General features: G+C 43.2%; 1 protein-coding gene across 2 annotated transcripts in view; it reads left to right on the forward strand.

Annotated features, from left to right (window-relative positions):
- Positions 1–26,987, forward strand: part of RASGRF2 (Ras protein specific guanine nucleotide releasing factor 2) — a 255,357-nt gene that overhangs the window by 92,439 nt on the left and 135,931 nt on the right. Inside the window, exons 2-3 of one of the 2 annotated variants that reach the window (XM_066602949.1) lie at positions 19,073–19,179; positions 22,830–22,977. In XM_066602949.1, the coding sequence (XP_066459046.1) occupies positions 19,073–19,179; positions 22,830–22,977 (255 nt within the window). Of the gene's footprint in view, positions 1–19,072; positions 19,180–22,829; positions 22,978–26,987 lie in introns of those variants that run through there. The other variant, XM_066602950.1, reaches the window with a different exon arrangement.

The raw sequence follows: 26,987 nt of genomic DNA on the forward strand, positions 1-26,987 counted from the left end.
AGCTGCGGTCCACGAAGACAGAGGATCCCGGCGGCCATCTTCAGCAGGTGAGTATGAAGACGCCGGACCGCCGGGATTCAGGTAAGCGCTGTGCGGGTGGGTTTTTTAACCCCTGCATCGGGGTTGTCTCGCGCCGAACGGGGGGGGAGTTTAAAAAAAAAAAAACCCGTTTCGGCGCGGGACATCTCCTTTAATGAATTTCCCTGGCTAAGGTTAAATAGCTGCACAGATGTTGTTTGAAAGTAGGACTCTCCTCTGAAGTAACTTAAAGGGGTTCTGTCAAAAAAAAAATCAATACTTGCCTATTCCTCCCCTGTCAGTCGTCTTACCGCATTTTCTCCTAGCTGATCTTCTCCTGTCTTCTGCAGTCCAGGGGTTCACTTCACCGCAAGCCGGACAATTCTTCTTCTTCCCATGACAAAGCATCCATTCTTGGCAGTCTCCTTCCTTTAGGTCACTGTATGATACATCACAAGTGATGTAATGTTCATTGCAGAGAATGCCAAGCCATTGCTGAGACTGCGCAATGCGCATGCGCGCAGTCTCTGCAATAGCCCGTCATTCCCTGCTAGGCAGTGAACACTATGTCACTAGTGACGTAATCTACACTGACCTGATAGGAGCAGGTTGTTGAGAATGGACACTCCAAAACAATAGGAAGAGGATCTGGACGGCTTGCAGTGAGATGACACGGGGAACTGCAGGAGCCAGGAGAAGATAGGTGAGTAGAAGAAGCTGTAAGAAGACTGCCTGGGGACGAATAGGTAAGTATTGATTTTTTTTTTTTACATTTTTTTTTTTACGATGACAAAACCCCTTTAATCTTGTGAGAACTTTAGTTAATCAAATGACTGAATCCCCTAATGGCCCATTTACGTGCAAAGATTGTCGCTCAAAATTCATTAAAAAGAGCAAAAGTGAGTGATAATTGTTACATGTAAACGTGTAGCCATTGTGGGGATATAGCTTGGTAGGCGTGCGGTTTTCTTGATACACAGAGACGAAACACCAACGGATACAGTCCAAGAACAGGCGTGGCCTGCGTTTATTTATATCACAGCAACATAAAATGTCCAACCTTACTTCAGGCAAATAAATAATAGTCCGCCATCCAGATATCCGGCAAACAGACAATAGTCCAGAGTCCAGTGCTCAGGTCGCACTTAGCCGCTGCAGCGCACCGCAGGGCTTCTCCCTCCAAGCCGGTCATACAGGCTGCCAGGGTCCAGCAGCCATCTTAGCCAATAAACAGTCCAAGTAAACACCCCACCTGGGTGTTTGAGGTTAGGGCCGTCCCCCTGTCCACCTCTTGCCTTTCCAGGCCACCAGCCTGCAGCACCTCACTCTGCTGCGCTGGTTCTCACCCTGTGTCCTTGCACAATGCTCTTTATGTGCACACTTGATGTGGCTCAGCCTCAGCACCTGGGCTGACTGAGCTAGCCCACACCCTGGAGTGGAGGAGGTGGAATGGACAGCCTCACTACCAACCTGCCATCCATTCCCAAAAAACCCGCCCCGGATATTTTTAAACCACAGATCTCCAGCAACTGCTTGCTGGAGACCACATTACGCTCCTGGGTTTTTTACATCTCTTAGGCCGCCTGCAGACGAGCGGGTCGGATCCGGCAGCGAGAATTCTCGCCGCGCGACCCGACCCGAGCGCCTGCAGGGACGAGCGCGTACTCACCCGCGCCTGGCGGCCCCGGCGCTTTCATGTGCCGGCTGCCGCGCAGCCGGCGCATGCGCAGACCGGAGCCGGCGGCCGGGTGAGTGTGTGCCCCGCAGAAAATTAGAACATGCCGCGGTTTGTTTGCCGCGCGAGATTTCGCGCGGCCAAACCGCGGCCGTCTGCATAGGAGTGCGTATTTTAATGCACTCCTATGCAAACTTTCAGCGGCGGAAATCCCGCGGGAAATCCCGCGGCGGGATTTCCGCTCGTCTGCAGGCGGCCTTAGTGAGACATGACCTTCCTCCAGTCCCCTTAGTACCTCACACCATCATCCACTATTCGTTCACTTGTCATTGTTCGCTTAGTTTTAACCTGCATAAAAATAGTCTCTAGTTTGTTCGCTTGTCATTAGGTTTAAACAGTAGTCGTTCAAACAACTTGAAGGGAGGGGTGTTTGTTTGCCCAGCTAAACAACCCTTTTGTATATACCTAGTAAATCATTTTTATTGTTCATCCCTAATGGAATCTTGTTCTTAAACTGAAATTAAAATGCCTCCCTACTGAAAACTTGTCTCCTGCAATCGCCACCTCTTGATGTTTTTGTAACTATTTCAATGCATTCGAAACTAAAGGATTAAATGGACCTACCATATTTTTCTATAAAATGCTTTATAGCAACTGGTGTGACCGGTTCCTTTTGTATCCAGTGAATAACCAGATACTGGTCTTTGGTCTATCTGCTCTCGCTGGTGGTCTCTCTCTTCCAATGATGGCTCAGCATTTTTAGTTTATAATTGCAGCTGATGTTTCCTTGGGTTATCGCGAGATTTCCCTCTGGCACCCATGTTTCAGCAGCTGGGTAGCGCCAGTTCAAGAATCCAAGCTATACTCTCTCTTTCTCGTATAGAAAAACCCAGCTGTCCAGTAGGACTGGGACAGCTCAGTCCTCACAAGGCTTTCTGCTCTCTGCAAAAACTGCTGAGTTGTCACCCAGTCTGGGAACAGGAGCTGCCTTTTGTACCCAGCCCATCAGCAAATCGACAAGTAGCGAACTCCATGTTTATGCATGGCAACAAAGTTACAGTAAAAGAAAAAAAAGTAATTCGATCCCCTGAAGGTCTTAGCAAGAACATATACTTTGTTTAATCACCTTTTATTATGTGTATATATCAAAATAAAATAACCAGTAGCAAGTAGGTCTCACAGGACCGTATAAAGTGTATGAAACATTTAACCATAACATTTTCTTATGTAGTTTCAAAACATAGTTTAGTTTATGCATTTCTCCTTTTAATTTTATGATTAATCATAATCAACTTTTACATGGCATTGTTATAGGAAGGGGATAAATCCCCTAGGACTTATTAGGTCAACAATTCAAGCTTCTACATTGCCTAACCTATGGATCCGGTTTACTAAAGGGGTTATAATAAAATAGATGATAACTATAGATCCATGTTGTCAAACCTAAAGGCGGTAATATCTGTTACAACTTTTAACACAACCAAACTTAACTCTATATAGGTTTAATATTGATAGCTTAGTAGAAAGGAATGTGTCAGGGAAGAGAAGGGAGAAGTAAGGAAGGAAGAAAGAAAAAGAGAGAAGGAAAGAGGGAAAAAAGGGGGTCAGGGGAGTTTCACAGATACATACCAAAGGAGTAAATTGGGTGAGGGGGGTGGGTTACCGGCCATTGGCAGCTTGTGGGACAGTAGGAATGCTTTGCTCCACTCCTCTGGTGTTATGGATGTGGCAAGCTCTTCTTCCCATGCTTATAAAAGCAGGGTCCTCAGTAAATTGGTCCTCAATCAACTAGCCATAAGTTTGTGAGAGGCATCGGATTGGAGGCGACTTTTTAGTAAAGACCATTTTAAAGGGAGTCAGAGGGGCTGTGAACGCAGCGTTGGATATGTTAGTGTTGAGATGCAGGTTTTTAAGTTCGGTGAAGGAGAGTGTCCTGTTTCTGTTCAGAATCTAGTGGATTCTAGTATCATCTGACTCGGACTACCCCATAAATCTGTCTGTTGCAAGGCCAGGGGGAAACTCAGGATTATGGAAGAGGCGAGTCAGAGGGCCTCTTTGTCTGGATAGAATTTTTTTTGCAGTAACCCTATCCTATGTGGTGAGGAAATCTGAGGCGAAGAAGAAGCATTTAACCAACATATACTTTATAAAGTCCATCAATAATATACCTAAATATTCATACATCAGTATTTAACCCCTTACATAATCAATATTTAGCTCTGAATGGAGTCACACAATTTAAAGGGGTTGTCTCACGAAAGCAAGTGGGGTTATACACTTCTGTATGGCCATATTAATGCACTTTGTAATATACATCGTGCATTAAATATGAGCCATACAGAAGTTATTCACTTACTCCGTTGCTGGTGTCCTCATCTCCATGGCTCCGTCTAATTTCAGCCCGATTAGACGTGCTTGCGCAGAAGGGTCTTCTTTCTTCTGGTCAGTCCTGGCACGAGCGGCGTTCTGGCTCCGCCTCCTTCTAAGCATCATCGCGTAGCTCCGCCCCATCAAGTGTGCCGATTCCAGCCAATCAGGAGGCTGGAATCGTCAATGGAACGCACAGAGCCCATGGTGCACCATGGGAGAAGACCCGCGGTGCACCATGGGAGAAAACCGCAGTGCATCCCTGGGAAAAGACCGGCGGCCATCTTGGGAGAAGAATTTTATAAGTTCATCTTTCATCACATCGGGGGGGGGGGGGGGTGACAGGGGGAATGGGCTAATTTTAAATTTTGATGTTTTGCCTCGGGACAACCCCTTTAAGCCCCTTTTCACACTGTTTTTCTTAAGTGGTATTCTATTTAGAAAACCCCTTTCCACCTCAATAACCACATTACGGTGTGTGATGTAATACTATTATGACTGCGTATTGTAATCGTTTTCTGTACCATTGTCTCCTAGGTATTTAAAGTCCAATACTCAAGTATGAGAATAGCATACGTATATTATGCTGCATGTCCATATCAGAAATAAGAGGTGCATATATTGTATCACTTGGTTTTGGCACAAGTAAGAAAGAGTCTGTGGGTAAATATTTTCTGTCTTCCAGAGAGATTTTCTATGGGAAGGCTGAAGTATAATACATTTTTATGTGATCTTGTCTGGTTGGTTCTTTTAAACAGCTGCCGCCTCTGTAAGAATGTAAAATCGGTATCAGAAGCTGAGTGTTTTAGACTGTCATCCCCCAGCTGATCTGCTTAATGGAGGCTTTCATCCAATAAAGGAAAATAAATTCATGATAGAAGCATCTTTATGTGCCAAGTCTTGTGCCAGTACAGATGGAGCAAACTACTGGATGTGCAGAAAATTTGGTGAAGGTTAGCAGAATCTGAGAAACAAAGACTTAAAGACTGAGCTACATATACCACAATGATGAGACTCAAACCACTATTAATATCTTTTGGGGAGTACCTGTCATTTCAGGTGACTTTTTAGAATGAGCTGAATTAAGCTCATGCCGAAGGCATTGTGTGTCCTCTTAAAGACTTCATAGTGTGCAATGAAGCATCAGGTGTGATTTCACAGGGACTGGTTTCACTTCCTCGGAGAAACCTTACTTCTAATTATGTCATTGGAGGAGGTTTTAGAAATATGGAGAGGTGGAACCCCAGCAGAATACCAGTGCATATATAATGAAGTCACTAATGTCTTAATGGCAGTGACATTGCCAGGCATGTCCCCAGAACAGTTAGTTGGCGATGTGGTATGCCATGATACAAAAAGCCAAGTCAGCACTTCCAACAAAGGTGCATGTAAGCCATGGCTGCACCTCATACAGTAACAGAAACACACACTTCAGCACTCATACACATTCAATACCTGAATAAAATGGCACAAATGTTTATACTTACTGGATAAAAAAATGCAAGGTTCTTAGTGCACATTTTGATCAAAATATATGGGACAATTCACTGCATCCAGGCAAACCTTATTGGATGTGCTCATAACTTTAAGAGACACCTCTCTTAGAGCCAAAAGCCTCCAAATGGACTCAAGAAAAATAGGTTAGCTAACTATATATTTTCATTAAGACACTTGGGACAAGTGGCTCCAAGAGAGGTATCGTTCAGAGTTAGGAACTGATCCAAAAAGATTTGCCTGGACGGATCAGCTTGGATGAGCCCACATGTTTTGATCAAAATATGCTCTTAAAATCTTTGTGGTTAGTATAAACAGTTGTGCAAAATTTTATTTAGATATTGCTGAGGCACGTGTTACTGTGGTGTGAAATGTTACTGAGGGTGACTACCCACTACAGTTTTTTTTTTCCACTGCGAAATTCGCAGCGTGTTTTTTTTCTGCAGGGGTCTATGGCACTTGTAATGTGAAAATCGTGCAAAATCGCGATTTCGCGGTAAATTGCAATTTTGCGCGCTCACGATTTTAACATTACAAGTCCCATAGACCCCTGCAGAAAAAAAACCGCTGCGAATTTTGCATTGAAAAAAAAAAACTGTAGTGGGTAGTCACCCTAAGAGTAATATGAAATCTTTGCAAGAGAAAGCATTTTGCTGAAGGTGTGATGAAAAGGCAGAATAGAGATCTGGTGGTCACTATTTTTTCTTACTTTTTGAAAAATGCACTTTTGGAAGGCATTGGGGGCATGATCACCATCCCACTGCTGACTTGAGGCTTTATTCGAAATTGAAACAAAGTACCATCACCGAAGGGACAAAAGGTTTTAATAATGACTTGAACCCTGTGAACCCTCCATGTAGCTGGCAAAGTTCATAAGCAAGCGGGTTTACTACACGCGTGATGACAAAGGGACTCACGTAACGTGGCGCCAGTTTCAAAGAAGGAACCTTCAATTTGAGATTTCTAGAAGACAAATATTCCTTCTGTCCCATCCTGTAAGGTTCAGATACTGACAGACTCCTCCCACTACGCAACTGCATACGAGCCCCCGTTGCTTCCAGGTTCTTCTGTACTTCTTTCCATACCCCCTGCAGTGCATCTGTGGCGACATAAGCTGCAGGACAGGCAGACGGCGCAGAAATAGCTATAAGGAAGCGGGGATGCTGACCATATACGCAAAAGAATGGAGATACCCCAGTGGAAGAACAAGTACGGTTGTGTAGTGCAAACTCTGCTAACAGCAGGAACTCTGCCCACTGATGAGCTTTTTCGCTAGCAAACAATCGTAAATATTGCACTAAATCCTGGTTCTTCTGATCAGTCTGACCATTGGTTTGCGGGTGGAATGCTGGCGAGAAGGAAAGCGACGTTCCCAGGTTTTTACAGAAGGCTCGCCAAAATTGCACAACAAACTGAACACCGCGATCAGATACAATGTTCTCGGGAACCCCATGTAGACGAATGATTTCTTTCACAAAAATCTTGGAAAATTCTATCGCAGAAGGTAGCTTCTTTAACGCCACGAAATGTGCCCTTTTTAAGAAATAATCTACAACAACTAGGATGGTGGTGAACTTCTGAGACTCGGGTAGATCGGTGATAAAATCTACCAATTAAATGCAACCACAGACGAGAAGGCACCGGTAACTGTCTCAGAGGCCCCTCGGACGACGACACCAACTTTTACTGTGTGCACAGACAGAGCATTCCTTAACAAAGTTACGGATCTCCCGAGACATGCCTGGCCACTAGTAGTGTCTAATACAAAGATCCAGATGGCCTGCGAGAACAGATGAGTGAGACTCTTCAATGACTCTAAGACGCAAGGTCTCTGGCACAAACCATCTGCCCTCCGGCACCCCCGAGGGAGCGTCCTGCTGACAATTTTGTAGATGAGGAACGAGATAAGATTCTACAGCTGCCACCACCACCCAAGGTGCCAATATATTCTTGGGAGCCACTGTCTCACTTTCCGGCGAACTGAAACTCTGGGAAAGGGCGTCTGCCTTCACGTTCTTCTCCCCTGGAATATATGTAACAACGAGGTTAAACCTGGCGAAAAACAACTCCCACCTGGCCTGACGAGCTGTGAGTCTCTTAGCGTTGGCGAGATATACCAAGTTTTTATGATCAGTATACACGGTAATGGGATGCCTTGCCCCCTCAAGATGGTGACGCCACTCTTCTAGAAACCACTTAATCACCAATAACTCATGATTACCCACGTCGTAGTTACGTTTCACCGAACTGAACTTCCGCAAGAAGAACGCACATGGACTATATTCAGATCCCCCGCTGACTTCCTGAGACAATACAGCCCTGCCCCCACCTCAGATGCATCGACCTCAATGAAGAACGGTCACCGTGCATCGGGCTGTACTAGCATCGGGGCAGCAGTAAATGCCCTTTTGAGACAACTAAAAGCCTCTAGGGCCTTAGGCGACCATCTTACCAAATCGGCACCCTTCTTGGTAAGATCGGTCAGAATAATTCTTAATGAATTCACGATAAAAATTAGCGAAACCTAAAAGCCGCTGGAGAAGTTTTTTAGGTTATCTGATCTGACCCATTAGGAGATTGCTGCCACTTTATCAAACTCCATTTGAATCTCTGTGGATGAAATCACGTAACCCAGGAAAGACACTTGTTAAGTACCAAAATGCATTTCTTCAACTTGACAAAAAGTTGGTACTCACGCAAATGGGTCAGAACCATCCTCAGGTGCTGCACATGTGAATCCTAGTCTTGGGAATACACCAGGATGTCATCGAGATATATAACCCAAAATACCCCCAGGAAGTCGTGGAAGACCGCGTTCATAAACCCCTGGAACACAGCGGGAGCATTACAAAGTCCGAAGGGCATGACTAGACATTCAAAATGTCTGAACGAGGTGTTGAATGGGGTCTTCCACTCATCTTCCTTTCGGGTGCAAATTAAATTGTAAACCCCCCTTAAGTCCAATTTAGAAAACCAGTCGGCCCCTACCACCTGATTCAATAAATCAGGAATCAGGGGCAAGGAGCACTGGTTCTTAACTGTAATTTTATTCAAAGCTCGATAATCCACACAAGGCCTCAATGTCCCATCCTTCTTCTCTACAAAGAAGGGACCTGCCCCGGTGGGGGAACTGGACGGCCTGATATGTTGTTTGGCCAGAGACTCAGAGATATAGGACCTAAGGGCTTTGTGCTCACGCCCAAACAAATTGAAAATGGCTCCCTTAGGGATGGGACTGTCGGGGATCAATACCACATACCCCACTCTCTATTGGGAAGGCAAAGTCTCAGACAGTTTCTTGGAAAATACATCATGAAAATCAGACAAATACTCAGGAATAAGTATGGCATCTGCTGAACACATGGATATAGTAGCTAAGTGACTATGACAGGACAACCCCCAATTTGTCAATTCCCGAGTGGGACAATCAAATCAGGGAATGGGCAGTGCCAACCAGGGCATACCACGCACTAAATCAACAGACATCCTTTCCATTTCCAAGAACAACGGATTCTCAGAATGGAGAACACCCACAGTGAACTGTAAAATGGGAGTTCTCAATTGTACAACCTGCAGACAGAGGGGTAGAATCAACACTAGTGAAGTGTATGGGAATCTTTAACGCCGAGAATTCAGTCATCAGCGGTCTGACAAAACTTAAACTAATCAAATTGGCGGCAAACCCCGAATCAATAAAAGCTTGACCGGACCGAGTGAAATTCTGGAAGCCAATCTGACAAGGCACCAACAACTTAGGGAGTACCTGTGATCCTAGGTGATCCTCCCAAAAATCACCTAGGATCTGAAGTTTTCTGCCGGTTCGGACTGATGTTGTAGACACTCCTGAGGACAGGTCACTACATGATGTCCAGCTTTCCCACAATAGAGGCAGAGACGATGAATCATCCGGAACTGTCGCCGTTCCTCGGGACTTAGCTGGTCCACTTCCATAGGCTCGGTACCAGAAGTTGGCATGGGAGAAGTGGGAGCGGGTCTGCTGGATTCTCTAGCCTTACGGGCCTGACCTTCCTCTTTTCTAGATCTCAGCCTCCTGTCAGCTTTAACCGCCAATTCCATTGCATCATTGAGTGTCACGGGATGAGAAATGAGTAGATCCTTGACAGCGTCAGAAAGACCCAACAAAAATCTTTAAGGGCGCTATCGTTCCAAGAGGTTTCACCTGCATACAGTCTAAATTTAGAGCAATAGTCCTCTACCTACTGCTGCCCCTGATGTAGAGACATGAGATGAGATACCGCCAACCCCGCATGGTCTGGCTCATAAAAAATACCTCCAAGTTCCCGAAAAAACAAATCAACTGACTGCAGGCAAGCCAAACTCTCGGGTAAGGAGTAGGCCCATGTCTGGGGGGGACCCTGAAGTAAGGACATAATCAATCCAACTTTCTGGGATTCTGAGCTGGAGGAGCGGGACCGCATCCGAAAAAACAATCTACATGCCTGCAGAAAAACAAAAAACTTGCTCCTCTTCCCTGAAAATACATCAGGAAGCGGACACTTGGGCTCAGGAATAGATGGGGCGGTAGAAACATGCACTAACTCCAGCTGCTTCTGGGCCACCATACGACCGGACAGGTCTTGGATCACGACCACTAAATCCTGTAACTGACTTGCGAGGGCACTCATGGCCTCCATTGGAGAGCAATTTTTAAGGGCCAGTTACTATGTTACGGTATACTACCCTTGATACGCTAGCCCGGGTGCCCTAGATCTCACCCACAACCCCTGTCCCTGCCTACTTGCCTCCACTCCTGGCTAACCCCAGGCGGGCAACTGGGCAGCGATCCCTACTCTCACTAGGGACCAAAAAAGAGATGCTGGCATACCTGGATGGAAAGGGTAGAATACTGACAGAAAAGTTGATGTAAATAACCAACACACACAATACTAAGCAGAATTGAGGCAGGTTGAAAAACCTGGCGGATAATGGCAAAGTATAGCAAACAAGATGACAGAAGCAGGAGACCAAGCGAGGCAGACTAGCTAGCACACTGAGGGAAACCAATAACTGGCAGTGATTGCAAGTCTCTGCCCGACCTAAAAAGAAAAGCCTCCGCCCATGGGCGGAGAGAGGGAGACAGCCAACTCCCAACAGAACACAACAAAAGGGAGCTCGTGCACGGCAGCTGCACTCACAGGTGCGCGCGCACGGCGCCACCAGCACCTTGCCGCCCACGCCGGCCAGGCACCCGCGCCCCCAGCAGCTGGACAACAAGCCAGGGGGACGCACCCGAACCGCGGGACCTCGCACAACGCCGTCCCGGGAGGACCAGCAACCGCTACATGGTAATACTTTTAGTAGTTGTTTTGTTTTAGCTCAACTAAAAATAGCCGTTGGTTGAATCTTTATAGTCTGGTGTAAACTGGCAATCATTTGTCTTGACTAGTCAATAAACTTTTGCAGGGAGATGTGCACTTGAACAATTGCGAACATGAACAATCATCACTCTTTGTAAAAGCACATGAACAACAGTCTTTAGTATGCTGACATCCCGCTGTAGCAACTATTTCCAGTGACTATTCGAATGATGGTTGTCCTGTATAAACCTACTATTAGGAGAAGTCAATGCTGCTCACAGGATCACCAAATATACATAATAAGGATGCATGGGGGTCAGCTAAAGTTTTTCAGTCTTAGTCCATTTATTATATGCCCTTTGTGAGGACCCAAGTTAGATAATGTCTGTGACAACCTGATCAATACATTTTTTATGATGTTCAGAAGTTAACGTGATTTATCCTCAGCAGTATGTCACATCCAGATGTATTACTGTATCTCCAAAATAAAACCACTTGTCCAGAAGGCAAGAGATCTAGACAGGATGATATATTGCAGATAAGCTGGCATCTTTTCTGAATCGGAGTATGATGATGACTGCTTCATTATAGATCTGTCTGTCTGCCCCCAATAAGTTGATCATTGTGAGATCATAACAAAGTCTAATACAGGAACACGGTGGAGATTGATTGCTTTCTATTAAAATCTGATTGCGAATCATTTTTTAGAGACAGTTTGTCGAAACCAATATTTGGATGTCAAGCTTTTCCTGTCTCCCATGAATAAATGATGGATGGCGAACATAAGCAATAGTGCAATTTAGTGTCGGTGGTACATGATCACGGTTTAAAACAAAGCAGTATCTTAATCTGCTAGAGGTGACTTGAGCAGACCTAACAGAAAAAGGGTGTTCTCGTATTGGACTTGTCAGAACAGACTTCATTAATTTGAGAAATCTTTAAAAGGGTGATTTAAAGATTGTTTAGAAAGTCTGACATTGACTTACAGGAATGCCGCCTTCCAATAGGTGGCGCTGCAGAGGTATTCCATCTTCCAATTTGCATATTTCCCAGAGGAGCATCGATGGCCTTATAAGTGTCTTCACTCATCTTCTAGGTGCTCAACCTAAGGACAAACAATACCCTTCCTGACCCACTTGAATGCCTGTGTTGTACACTAGGTTGGAAGGGATTGTCCTGAACCTCTACTAATGATTGGTGGGGATCCATCTCTTAGGATCCCCGCAAATCAGCTGATCGCTAAGCCCACTGACTGCTTGGACACTGTCTGTATTCTAGAGGCCTGCTTTGGTATTGTAGGTACAGCTTTCGGTGAATTTAATAGATGTGCTTGCAATACCATAGAAGGCTGCTGCAAAGTTGACAGAACTACCTGTTTCCAGCATTGAGAGTAGGCCTGGTGACCAGGTGATCAGCAGGAATCCTGAGTGGTGAACCTCTCGGATCCACTATTGATGACCTATTCTAAGGGTAGGCTATCAATAATAAAAGTTGCAGAGCACTCCTTTTAACATTCAGTTTTCCCAGAGATTTTGGAACTATTAGGGTCCCTGCATACTGGCGAGAGCAATATCGGGTCTTCTACGGGAGTAGAGATACTAAAGCAGTGCTAAATATGAGACATACTATCAGTTCCGGAGATGTTCTTTGATACAGTCCAACATTTGATTGCACTATGGTGTCTCCTGTAATGCAGATAGATTATCCATGTATGGGGGTTTGGTTGTTGACATAACCAAATGGTCTTGAATAATTGACTGCAAAATCTTTTGTTTCATACCCGTTCTGGTGAGATGTAAGATGGAATCTGATTGGTTGTTTAAGGCAGAAATGACCGTTCTCCATAGTTTTCATTAACATGAAGACCTGCATCATGTGTTGCATAGGTCCACAATGAGACATGTTTATCAGTGGTGTCAAAAAGTCATTCATTTGATACCACGTTGCATCAAATTAATCAGAATGGCTTATGCTACGTACGTGCGTTGTCCACGATTGGTAAAATATGGCTGCTTTCTTCCAAAAAACACACCACCCCTGTACACAGACCATGTATGGTATTGTAGCTCTGTCTCCTTATCTTAATTGAAGCTGACCTGCAATACCAGACACGACCAATGGACAGGTGTGGTGCTGTTTTTGGAACAAAGCAAACATGTTTTTCAAATCCCGAGAAATCACTTTTTAACACTTTTTTTCCCCAAAAACTACATTATACTAGACACCCTCTATTTCCTTACACCCCCTCTTGGATGTTGTACATGTACGGTATTTTAGGCTGTATTCACTCTTTGTGTTTTTTTGCACCAGGGAAAAACGCATACAAAAAATACATTTTTTCAAAAGCACCAATAATAATAAGTGACCCCCATAGTAGTCCCAGTAGTAATAGCAACCCCCCTCCTACTGGCATCTGGCTGGTCAGCATGCCTACGGGCATTACACTCACCCAGCCTGCAGCTGTGGTCTGGTGGCAGCAGTGCAGAGTTTGTGACTGCTGACCTCTCCGCTCAGCATCTGCACTGCACACAGGACAGTGCACACAGACATTGGCGAGAGTGGTCAGCAGTCACACTCTGCATTGCCACCGCCAGACCACAGCTGCAGGCTGCGTGAATGAAATGCCTGTTAGGTTGCTGCATGACTGATAGACCACATAAAAAGAGGTCGTGGGCAGGGGCGTAACTATGGAGGGTGCAGAGGATGCGGTTGCACCCGGGCCCAGGCGCCTTAGGGGGCCCATAAGGCCTCTCTTCTCCATATAGGGAGCCCAGTATTATGAATAAAGCATTATAGTTGGGGGTCTTGTTACAGGTTTTGCATTGGGGCCCAGAAGCTTCAAGTTATGCCTCTGTGCAGCATGGTTTAGGTATGGGTACGGGTACAGATAGAGGGGGGGGCCCCAGATCACCTTTTGCATCAGGGCCCCTGAGCCTTTAGTCACGTCCCTGTTGGTGGGCCTTGTGTTTGTGTGCTTTAGGTGGTTTTTCCCCCCAATGACATAGCCAACTATGATATTGAATGCAGAGGCATCCTGTGCAAAAGATATCTATAAAACGTTATATCAATTTTTCATAGTGTGAATTGGTAAACAGCATGCTGCTGTATTCAGGAGGTACTTCAGGAGTATTCCCTGCTGTACACCTCCAATATACAATGCAAACATTGTGTGAATAGACCCGAAGTTGAAGAGGCCTAAGGTCTACAATATCCTTCCAAAAGTAATTGGACACCTGAGCAACAATCAAAAGTATATTAATTTACATATGTTAATACTTAGTGGGTCCTCCTTGGCCATAATTACATTAGATGCTCTCCATGGCATACTTTCTACTAACATCCGATCCACTTAAGCTGGTATTTCCGTCCATTCATCCTGCAAATGTTTAGAAAGTTCTTTATAAAAAGATGGACACAGTTCATATTTTCTGACCAGACGTTCCAGTTTGTCTTAAAGATGTTCAGTAGGGTTCAGGCCAGTCCAGTCATGGAACAGCCACATCCTCAAACCAGCGTAAAACAGCGTTGGCTCTGTGACTAGTTTCATTGTCTTGTTGGAAGTATTGCTGGCCATTCCCAGAATATTACCATGTTGTCAGTAGCACATCATTGTCTAGAATATCAAGGTATGCTTCTGTTCTTATGGTTTTTGCCAATACAACCAACAGACCAAGACCATGCCATGTAAGACCATAACAGAACATCTTCCGCACTTAACTGTTGGCACAACACACTCAGACAAAAGGCTTTCCCCAGACATCATCTACACCCGTAACGTCCTTCTGATTTGAAGATATAGTAGCGTGATTCATCGCTCCATAGAACGTTCTCCCATTGCTCAATTGTCCAATGACAACGTGCTATGCACGACTGTAGATGGTTTGATGCATCGCACTTAATGGATGGCTTGTGTACAGCGACTTATCCAATAGCGTGGAGTTCCCATTACAAACTATGGCTGACACCTCCAAGGGTCTGCATCTTATGTAGCATGGTTTACAACATGTGAAGAGCTAATAAGGCATGATCCATTCTACTGATAAGGGTGTCCAAATACTTTTGGTAGGATAGTGTATTCCGGTTCAGTTCCTGATACTGCCTGTGAGGATTTGACACAGGGATTAGCATTGAGCCTTATTTCTCTGTAAAGGAAATACCTTCCAGAAGTGGACCAGATTATAACATAGAATTTGGAAAACAAAGCTTTGTCGCTCCAGCATGTTGTCCTACGTAGTTACTGCAACGACTCCACTTATTTATCCTATTAAATGTGTCATTATTGCTTATTTCTCTTTGCCCCTTGTGTAGATCTATGCTTACAGAACAATGAATGCTGGTTCTTTAGTAACTGGAGTAAAGCCACAGCACAGTCACTATGAGTGTAAACTGCAGACTGTACCTGATTCCAGGCCATTTGAAGTGCTGTTGACAAAATGATTTTCAAAGTCAGAATAATGAAACTTTTAAGAAATCTTTACTATCCGTTACTTTAGATTCCCCTGTTTGTAATGTTACTTTGCCATTCATTACCATTTGTCATTAGCAAAGAGCACAACCTTTAATGCGATTCATGGAAACGGTCTTGTCATTCTTCAGCACTGCTGGAGGACACTTTGCTAAAAATCCAATGATCTCCGTCCGTACACAAGCTATCGTTAGCTCTCTGCCAGAGGATGTATTGTATGCACTGAGCTGGAAGCTTCAATTTGTGTAGAGAGAGTGAACAAGTGTAAATACAGAGAGCAGATATCGCATATTCTCCTGGGTGCAAAAATGGAGCTTTCAGAAGCCACAAAGTCACATCTATTAACCAAGTAAAATGTGTCTGCTAGCCAAAAAGGAACACTCATAAATACATGAGTGACATTGTTGCTTTACTAATACCGTACATGGTGTGGGAAGACAGCTCGGTAGAGTGCAGGTTTGCGGCAGTCAGAGACTGAGACAAGTATTTTAAAGTCCAGGTACAGGCGTGACCTGTGTTTATTTCAGTCCAACAAATCAAAATCAAATCCAGCCTTGGCTTCAGGCAAGAAAACAACAGTCCAGCATTAGGATAATAGGCAGTCCCTGCCTGTACAGGTCACGTTCAGCAGGTGCACCACACAGCATGGCTTTTTACCTCCAGCAGGTTTCGCAGGCTGCCTGGATCCAGCAGCCATCCAGTCTCTCCCTGTGTCAGTGCACACTGCTATTTATATACCCCTCTTCCTGGCCCAGTCTCAGCACCTGTGCTGATTGACCTTGCACATAACCTGGAGTGGAGGAAGTGGAATGGATGGCTCTACTACCAACCTGTCATCCATTCCAAAAATCTAGGCCCAAAGACTTTTAAAGAAAAGATCTCCAGCAACTACTTGCTGGAGATTACATTGCACTCCTGGATTTTCATGTCTCAAACAGTGGGACATGACCTTCCTCCAGCCTTGCTAGGCATAATAACGGAACCTATGGGGCGACGTAGCGACCATCCAGTATCGCGCCCCTCAGTACCTCACAATGGCAAAATTGTATCCACTGGTGAGTCAAGTGGAAAGGTGCCCAAACTACTGCAGATGTCAAATTACTCAATTAGTTTTTCAACAATGTTAAAAACAGTAAGGCCGTCTGCAGACGAGCGGGTCGGATCCGGCAGCGAGAATTCTCGCCGCGTGATCCGACCCGAGCGCCTGCAGGGACGAGCGCGCACTCACCCGCGCCTGGCGGCCACCGGCTCTTTCATGTGCCGGCTGCCGCGCAGCCGGCGATGCGCAGACCGGAGCCGGCGGCCGGGTGAGTGCGTGCCCCGCAGAAAATTAGAACATGCCGCGGTTTGTTTGCTGCGCGAGATTTCGCGCGGCCAAACCGCGGCCGTCTGCATAGGAGTGCGTATTTTAATGCACTCCTATGCAAACTTTCAGCGGCGGAAATCCCGCGGCGGGATTTCCGCTCGTGTGCAGGCGGCCTTAAATGTAAATAGTAATGTGAATTAAAATTTGCAAATATGTCCTAATTTGAGTTAAACTCCAGCAGAGGTTGTGTTGATTTCTTTTAGCTTGGAATATCAACAGTTCAGTAGAGATCAAGACATATATGTGATGCAGATTTTTTATTGACTATACATTTTACCATTTGTTGTTATGCTTGTTTTGTAGCCTTGGTGGCAAATACATATATACGGAACCCCTAGTTTTCTCCTTCTATACCTTAATCTTCTAATCTACCGCCCTGGCCCAGATGTTACGCCTTTGCTCTCCAGACTTCCTGATTGTCTATTGCTTATATCCTTATTTATTAACTGCTTTCTAAAACTCAACATGGAGAAAACTGAACTCCACATCTTGCCCCCATCTCACTCAACCCTTCCAACTGATGTTTCAGTCAGTTGATGGCTGCACCTCGAGATAACCTATATAAGGCTTTACCACCTGCTGCCTCCTCCAATTCGAAAATATTTCTCAAATCCTCCTTTTACCTCTGCTGAACAAAAATGCCTCCATCATTTCTAGCTTAAGATGCTTTTAGATGGATTGATTATCCTTCAAAAAATGGTTCAAAGGAATGATAGTGAACGATAATCGTTTGGTCTAAACACGAGCCAACAACCAAGCAATTATCGTTTACTCTTCATTCGGCCATTTTATGCAGGCATACAAATCATCGTTGGCTTGTTCACTTGTCTTTCGGTTTTAAACGGCGCTAGTTCAGTCCCTCTCATTCGTTTAGAAAGCGATTGTGAAAGACTGAACGATTCTCGTTTGAGCAAGCCACTTGCTCATTCAAACAATCGACTGCTGCAACATCATCCATTGTGGCTTTTCATATAACACTATTGTACCCTTCCAATCCATCCACAATTCTGCTCCCTGCTTAATCCACCTCTCCCCTCGTTCCTCCTCTGCCTCTTCCATCTGCTAATTTTTTCCCTGGCTATATATTGCCCATAGAACGCAGTTCAGACTATGGAGGAATGACCTACAAGGCTGTCAACTTAGTACATCTGACTTAATATCCTTAATATCCTCTGCTCTCGTCTTCACTGCTCCTCACACAATCATCTCCACGATTTCTTTTGTGCATCTTCAACACTTTGCAACTTGCTACCCCAAATGATCTGACTCTGACCCACCTTTGTAATCTTCAAAGACCTCCTCAAAGGAATATGTCACTTTAGTTTAGCCCTATAAACTTAGTTTATGGGCCAAAAGTAGGTGACACACGAGTCCGGGAATGTGTTATACTTGCTTTCCCCGTCGTTCCCCTGGTGTCAGCTCTGGAAGCCCACTGGTCAATGCATTGATTTGTGGCTTCCAGCGATCACACCAGGGTAACAATGGGAATGGTAAGTATAACACTTACATCCCCAAACTCAGCAGGTCACCTCCATTCCGCCCATAAGCTTAGTTTATAGGGCTAAAAGGAGCTGACGTAGTCTCTTTAAAATCCCAACTCTTCAGGACAGCCTACAATCTACAATAACCCTGCTGCCACTACATTGCCATGTGAGCAACATCTACCCGCACCTACTATCTCTTTCCTCCTTCTCTTGTAGGTAGCAAGCATTCACAGGCAGGGTCCTCTCTCCCTCTGTATCAGTCCATCACTCATTTACTTCATGTGTATTGTACTTGTTTTAGTCTTATATGTACTTAAACCTCGTTTTCATATGTACAGCACCCTGAAATTAGTGGTATGTTAAAAGAAACATTACTGCATATGTTATGGTAGTGTTGTACACGTTTGTGATTACAGGGCCATCCTTTAGATATTCAGGATACTTTTTCCATACTGTAATGAAACTTCCAATAAATAACATTTAGGCCGCCTGCAGACGGGCAGGTCAGATCCGGCGGTGAGAATTCTCGCCGCGGGACCCGACCCGAGCGCCTGCAGGGACCAGCGGGTACTCATCCGCGCCCGCTGGCTCCGGCTGTTTGATGTGCCGGCTTGCCGGGCAGCTGGCGCATGCGCAGACCGGAGCCGGCGGCGGGTGAGTGACATTTCTGTGCGAGGCTCTGCGAGCTCCGCACAGAAATAGCGCAAGCCGCGATTTGTTTGCTGCGCGATATTTCGCGCGGCCAAATCGTGGTCGTCTGCATAGGATTGCGTTTGTGCAGGCGGCCTTACCCCATTGTGTTTTAGGGTATTATTTCAGTGTAATTATGTCATACTTACGACTTCAGGTTCTTGTCATATGATGCCATATTTTTCTTCTCCACAGCACTATTTCACTGTGACCTTTGGCCATGAGGCTCAGAAGCCATTGGAACTGAGATGTGAGGAGGAGGAGGACCGCGATGAGTGGGTAGAGGCCATACACCAAGCAAGGTAGAACAGCAAATTTTAAATTTGGTGATACTGTAAATGGATTTTCTATTCCCATTAGGTTCAGTCACGTAAATGTGGTTTTGCTTTCATCATTTAATAAATGTTTTCCAAGTTTGGAGGTCATGTTTTTTTTTCAGGCCCAGAATTTCCAAACTTTGAATATACACTTTTTTTAAGAAAGTTACAGAATCCTATTTTTGACCGACTGTAATTGCAGGAGTTCTGTGGTTTCATACAAATAAGGTTTAAAGGACATTATCTTGTGAGAGGCCTACTTTTAATGTGGGCATTTACATAAAAAAGTTAATCTAGCTAAAGTTGTCCATAAGCTTGAGAGAGCTGTTGGACTTCACTATAAATACACATGTCAGGCCGAGCATTGATATGATATTTTGCAATGGGGAGAGGGGGTATAAGTCATTGGCAGATGCTATGGATCGCCATACACATTAACATAGCTGTTGGCTCATTCGGCCAACAGCTGTCTTGCTGGACACCCTCATACACATGCATGCAGGTCATGCCAATGGCTCTCTTATCTCCTGAGAACAAAACAATTGGACAGTTGAAATCCAACTGCCTGATCCTTCTTTTACCCAAAATCTGGGGTCCCCATGAAAATTAGATGGTCAGCTGGACCTGCCGTTGAATGTGTATAGCTATGATATATTATGTTTATAGTGTGTATATTAATTTTATATGTACATTTTTTAGTTTTATTTTTGTACCGGTGAGGTGGATTCACTTCTGAGTTTTGCTACATAGGTCATGAGTAGCCCCTGAACAATTCGTGCACTTTATGAAGGGTTCAGTGGTTAGTGCCCCAATATTGGGGGTGTCTGTGACTGACACCTCTGACAGGGCCATCACCTGCTCCCAAAACAATAAAGGAGGCACGGCAGCAGGCACCTTAGTACAAGGGGCCTTAAAATATAATCCCATCTGAAAGAATAGTAACAGAATTGTCAATGTAGTCTCTCGTTTTCAGGTGGAATAAGCAAGGTAAAATTCCACGTCTTTATAAGCTACATTCCCAAACCATGCCTTTTTTAACTTACATTGGCTGGCAACCCTACTTCTTGGGGTCAATACAATAATTCCATATGCCTCTGATTTTACACATAATTTGCTGTATGGCAACTAGTGCACAAAAATTGCAATTTTTTTATGTTGGGCCCGACATAGTTTCGTATAGTGGGTGTGCTGTAGCTGTTCACAATTTGCCAGATTTGCTATAATTTATACCAAAATAGGTGTCAGTCTCACATATGTTAGTTCCACATATATATTAATGCTGGCGCATAGTTTATATAATATGCCCTGATGCGCCTACATTTCTATATTACAAACCCTCTATTTACAAGCTGCATGTCCACTGTTGACTGTGAAAGAATAGAAAAATCTAAATTACTAGTAGAAAGCCCATCACAGGACTGCAATCTAATCTGAATTTTATATATATATAATCAATCATATATGTATTTCAGGCTCAGTGAAATCATTTTGTGGAAATAAGCATACTAGTTATAATACAAAGGTGTCAGCTATTTCGACTACATGTAATACCCAACATGGAGGTCTGTTTGCATGTTCCCCACTGGCTTACTTTTGTAGACACTGCTGGAATTTTTTCAAAAGACTCCACAGACTTTTCTTTTATTATTAGCACATCTAATTGAAATATCTCCCAGTAAACAACATTCCAGTTAAGTTTTTTTGTATGGGGCAGGTCACCAAAAATCACCCCAGCACCACACTCTTATGAAAGCTATCTAAAAGAAGATCTGCCCATAGCAACCAAGCACAGCTTTCATTTTACCTCACAGTACAAGTGTGTGGTGCCGGACTACTTTTCCATAGCCCACAATGTAGATGCTATGGTGATGATGAGTGAATGTGTAGTTACATAATGCAGACACATGAGGGCAGAGCAGTTTTACTAACAAATCGCAACAGGCTAATGGCTCACTTTCACAGGGGCATTTTGGCTGCGTTTTAAATGCATAATACGCAATGCTAAATTCCCATAGATTTACATTGGGGCATTCAGAACTGCTTATTTTAGGCGTGTTAAAAAAAAACGCAGCATATCCTATGTTGGTCTGTATTATGGACTAAAATAGCCCATGCAAGTCAATAGGAACGGCAAAAATATGCAGTGAATATGCATGATATATGTTTTTATGTAGGAAGGAATAAGAAATCTTCACCCTCCTAGGTTGTGATTTTTTTTTGTTTTGCGTACATAAACATGTGGTCATCACTACGTTTTTATGCTTGCAGAAAACCCAAAATATACAGGGGATATGCGTTTTTCGGTTACGTAAATACGTTGTGCCCATGTCAGTGAGCCTCAAGGGGTGTGTGTGTATGTATGTATGTATGTATGTGTGTGTATGTGTGTATATGTATGTATGTGTGTGTGTATATATATATATATATATATATATATATATATATATATATATATATATATATATAGTTAGTGTGTGTGTGCGTGCGTGTATACTCAAGTATTAGCCGAGTATAAACCAAGTCAAAAAGTTTTACTGCAAAAAAACTGGTAAAACTTATTGACTTGAGTATAAGCCTAGCTATACTCGAGTATATACTGGGTAAAAAAAAAACGCAATACTCACCTCTCAACCAGTGTCTGTGTCCCCGGCGCGATGCTCTCCCCGGCGGTGTGGCAAGCTGCTTCAGACTTCTCCTTGCTGTCATCTCCCTGGCTTGGTTTTGAATTCCCCTGCCATTAGCGCTGTGTAACTAAGCGCTGTGATTGGATCGAGCGCCAGCCAATCACAGCCAGGATCATTTATCGGGGAAAACTGACCCCTTGTAAGGAGGTTCTAGTATCCAATCACAGCGCTTAGTTACACAGCACTGATGGCGGGGGAATTCAAAACCAAGCCAGGGAGATGACAGTGGGAAAAAGTCTAAAGCAGCTTGCCGCACTGCTGGGGAGAGCCTCACGTCAGGGACACAGACACCAGCTGAGAGGTGAGTATTGCTTTGCTTTTTTTTTGCTTTTTTTTTTTTACCTCACTCGAGTATAAGCTGAGGGGGGGGGCTTTTTCAGCACATTTTTTTGTGCTGATAAACTAGGCTTATACTCGAGTATATATGGTGTATATATGTATGTATAATATATATATTTACATTACAATTTGGTGGCGTTTTTTTTTTCTGTTTCTCTCTGAGTTATGTGCATTGTTTGGGCATGCTCTAAATATGGCATTTTTGGTTCCATTTTCCAATCTTTAAAACTTCATTAATAGATTATAAACACAATAGCAGTTTTGCCTTTGCTCCATGTGTGTATTTTTTTAAAATTCCATTTAAGCCACCTAAAAGCACAATAAACATGAGCCCCTTTAGGATGAAATGGATAGTAAAAAAAAAAAACTATTATTCATTTTAAAATCCCAGAAATGGAAAGACCTCTAAATGCATCCTCGGCCTCAGTGATGTCCAGCAATGTCTTCAGGACTGCTATGCTCACATTTGAATCTTCTTGCCATGATTTGGCTGCTACAGTGTTGTACAGGATTAATATGTGTTACTGGACTGGGACCTGCTTCTCATGTAGAATTCTCCGCCATATATGGTAAAACACAAATAATAGAATGTATTGAGTTTTTGTCTTTCAGCTATTCAGACATCCTGATAGAGAGGGAAGTGTTGATGCAGAAGTACATTCACTTGGTCCAAATTGTAGAAACAGAAAAAATTGCAGCTAATCAACTGCGACAACAGCTTGAGGATCAAGACACTGAAATTGAAAGGCTGAAATCAGAGGTATTTGTCTGTGCAGAGCGCGTGTTTACTGAATATTTGTATACTTCATCATTTAGTGAAGTGACATAATCAAGTTCTTAAATAAAAGAAAAATGGGAACTGCAAAACCAACAGTACAATACAGTATATACAAAAACCAGGGATGCGGAATGTATGCAGAACGGTAGTAGTTGTCAAAATAAGGGTACATTCACGCGTAGCGGAAATGACGCACATTTTCTGCGCAGGGAAATCTGCATTAAATTCTGCATCAAAACCGGTGTCAAAATCCATCTCGTTGGTGCAGATTTTCATGTGGATTTTGACGCGAATCCACAGCAGACTTCACCCCTCGAGTGAAAGGGTGAAATCTGCTACGGATCCGTAACAAAAACTACATCAAAATCCGCACTCTTTATGCTACATGTGAACGTACCCTTAAAGGAGTATTCCAGGATTTTTTTAACAAATGACCCTTAACCTGGATTGCTCGTCAGTATTTGATAGACAGGGGTGTGCCGCTCTGGGCCCCCCGTCCATCAGCTGATCGTCCTACCCACTGTTAGGACATCAGTGGTCGGAGGAAGCAGGGAGGCAGTGCTAGCTTCACTCTCATTGAAATCCGTGGGAGTGCCACACTGTCCCAATATTTTGTCCTGAACAGAGAAAAGATTAGTTAAAAAAACAAAAAAGCCTTGATTGCCCCTTTAAACAGATTGTCATCTAGAAATCAAGATGATAAAAAATGACATTGAAGCCATTGCTATACTTGTCAGTTTCTCCAAAAGTTGGTTATCATCCAACATGGCATTTATTACAGCACCAAACTTTTGTCATCAACTTCCCTAGCCTCCCAAAACGGCACTTCTACCTATTTTTATAGTGATACAGCACTTAGTGCCATATCACTAGATAAGTAATGAGTGTGGAAAAGCTATGTGTCACACAACCTTCTCAAAAATGAACATCTCAGGAATGGCTAAATGGTACAGAGGAGAGCAATAGGAGAACTTTTTTTTTTTTGTTGAGAAACTGCTTAACCCCCTCCTGCTGCAGCCCCAGTGATACAGCTACATGAGGGCTTGTTTTTTGTGCGATGAGTTGTAGTTTTCAATGGTACCATTTTTAGCATACCATATAAGGTATTGGAAAACTAAAAATATTCAAGTAGGATGAAATGGGGACAATACAAATGCATTTTTTTAAACATTCACTGTGCAATAAAAATGATATTGTTTATTGTATGGATCAGTGCGATTACAGCAATACTATGCTACTAGACCTGTAGTTTTTTTTACTGTAGTTAGTACCATTTTGGGGTACATAAGACACCTTGATCATGTTTAACTTTTTTTTTTTTCTTGGAGTCTGGGTGACTAAAAAAAGTTTTTTCACAACATTCACCCTGCGGTATTAATAATGTGGTATATTAAAAAAATAGGGCTTTTTATTGACCCAGCAATACCAATTTTTAAATTTTTCTTTTTTATTTATGTGTTGACTAGGAGAATGTTTGTTTGTTATTTAAACTTCTCAAATATCTTATATTTTTTTTGCAATAATTAAGATGTTTATTTTGATTTAACTTTTTTTTGGGGGGGGGGTGGGGGAAGGTCCATTTAGACACAAAGATGATCGCTCAAAATCTGTCAAAAACTGACAGTTTTGAGTGATCATTTTGCCTTAGCTACTAACGGGCTAATCAGCCCTTTAGTAGCTACCCAGCTTCATTTGCATGTATTTAGAGAACAGCGGGTGGTCTGTTCTCTAAATACACCGATTTTGTTCTGCTGCGGGCAGCAGGCTACATACAATGCCGTCAGTGCTGCCCGCGGAGAACTCTGTGTGCGGTCCCTTTTATCAGGGACGACGGCTTTTATGCTGAGCTGAACTCTTGAGATTGATGAAGAGTGCACGATGGGCACACATTTACACGCAACGGATATCACTCAAAAGCCATTGTTTGGATGAATTTTAAGCGATAATCGTTGCGTGTAAATCAGCCTCTAGTTCCCATAGCGATAATGCAGTATTACATTATACTTCATTTTCAGAAGGCCCCAGGCTTCCATGAGACCTGAATCGCACCCTGCAATCTCAGCAGGAGGAGCTGTTCGGGACATATCAATCCCCATGAGGACGTTAAATGCCGCAGTCAGAATTGATAGCAGCCAAATCGCTAAGAAGAACTAAATTTAATAAAGAATAACCTTTATTATAATTGATTAAAATCCTGTCAGGCAACCAACTAATTAAACACGAACCTATATACATGTAGTTTTTCTTCAATAATTCTGGATGTTGATCATTGGAGAAAGGTGAGTATAATATATACTGTAGTCTTGTTGTCGTTTCTTGATGTTTTAATTTTTACGTATTACTGTACCTGTACCTATAGTTCTCTACTTGCAGAGTTCACATATAGAAAAAGTATAGATAAGTCCATACGTGCTTTCCTTTGTTTTTAGAGAAACTAATACAGGGCTACATCCTGCATATATTGAGCCACCAAAATAGAATGTACCCAATTGATGGTTTATAGTGTATTCGGGCAGATCACATACAAACACTATTGCGCAAACACACAGTGGACCAGATGTACAATGTTACCAGTGTAGTGGGTAGTATTGTGTGTTGCCCAACCAAATTCCCTACCAGATATTTTTCAGTACTAAGTCACAGGTTTAGAGTGCCATTTGTTATCCACAGCATTTCCTTTCTCCACAAAAACGGATTAAGAGATCCTTCCTATCAATACTGTAGAAAGAGAACTGACCATAAAGGATATGGGGAATTTTAAAATTTTACCCATGTAGTGGTTTTACTGCCCTATTTTATTTTATTCTTGAGCTGTCAAAATTATTTCTGCTTTTTCTCCCCCATGACACATAGGGCTGTTTTTTGTTTTTTTTTCACTGACTCCCCCCCCCCCCCCCCATTTTTTATTTTTATTAGGGGTAAAAAGCTAAAAAAAATTTACAATTTGTATATTTACACTAAAATAAAGTATAGGAATGGGTTCCGCATTTTGTTTTGGACATTATGATATATAATATGTATAGTTGTGGATTACAGGCTGCATACGGTGGGGGTTTTGGTTGGCGCTGGCAATGGGTCATTTTTCTTATTTTATTCTATAATTTTTTTAAAACTTCTATTTGTAACTATATTTTATACCATCTATGGCCCCCATGACATCATATAAGACCTCTGGAGGTCATTCACATTGTTTTTTATTAATTTCACACTTTTTTCCACTGTAGTTGGGGCATCCTTTGGAGCCCCTGTTACAGGAGAAAACATCCCCCTGTAGTGACAAAAGTCACTGGCAGAGTTGATCAGGGTCAGCTAGGACTCTGCAGCTCTGCTGTAACAGGGAGGAACCCGGCGCTCACGTGATGCCCAGGTGGCATAGTGGAAATAATACTTTCACTTTTTAGTACATAGCACTCATTGCCTGCTATGTAGCTGGAAAATGAGAAGGCAGAAATCGTTAAAAACAGCGTCCTCCTTCTCTTCCGGGTCCTCAGCTGTGTCTGACAGTTTAAGATCCAACTTGCTTCTTCTTGATTACAGGAGCTTTAATCCCACGCCATAAATTTGCTATCGACACAGGATTAATGCCCAGGACCAAGCACCCTATATTTACTGTGCTTGGTCCTTAAGGGGTTGAAAAAAATTCATTTTTCATTAATAAAATTAAATAATAAATGTTACAATATGGCACAATGAAATTCAATGTTTTTTTTACCAGTTCACAAATTTTCTGTTGACCAGTTTTCAAACGGTTTAGCCCAGTCAAGTCTTTTTATCTTTATTTCTTTAGTCACTTTCTGTTACTTGAAAGCTCTTGAGGCTCAATGTCTAAGATCCAGAAGTCCCCATCGAACAGTTCTCAAACTTATCAAAACTCCTTGTTGTTCCAGCATACACTTCAGCGGTCTGCTGGATGTTTTACGACTCTTTTTGCTATTCCCTGTTTAAAACTGAGTTCTCTCGAATGGTTGTTGCTATTCTGTGACCACATTTAC

The sequence above is a fragment of the Eleutherodactylus coqui genome, chromosome 5 (assembly GCF_035609145.1).
Source record: "Eleutherodactylus coqui strain aEleCoq1 chromosome 5, aEleCoq1.hap1, whole genome shotgun sequence".
NCBI classification, from domain to species: domain Eukaryota; kingdom Metazoa; phylum Chordata; class Amphibia; order Anura; family Eleutherodactylidae; genus Eleutherodactylus; species Eleutherodactylus coqui.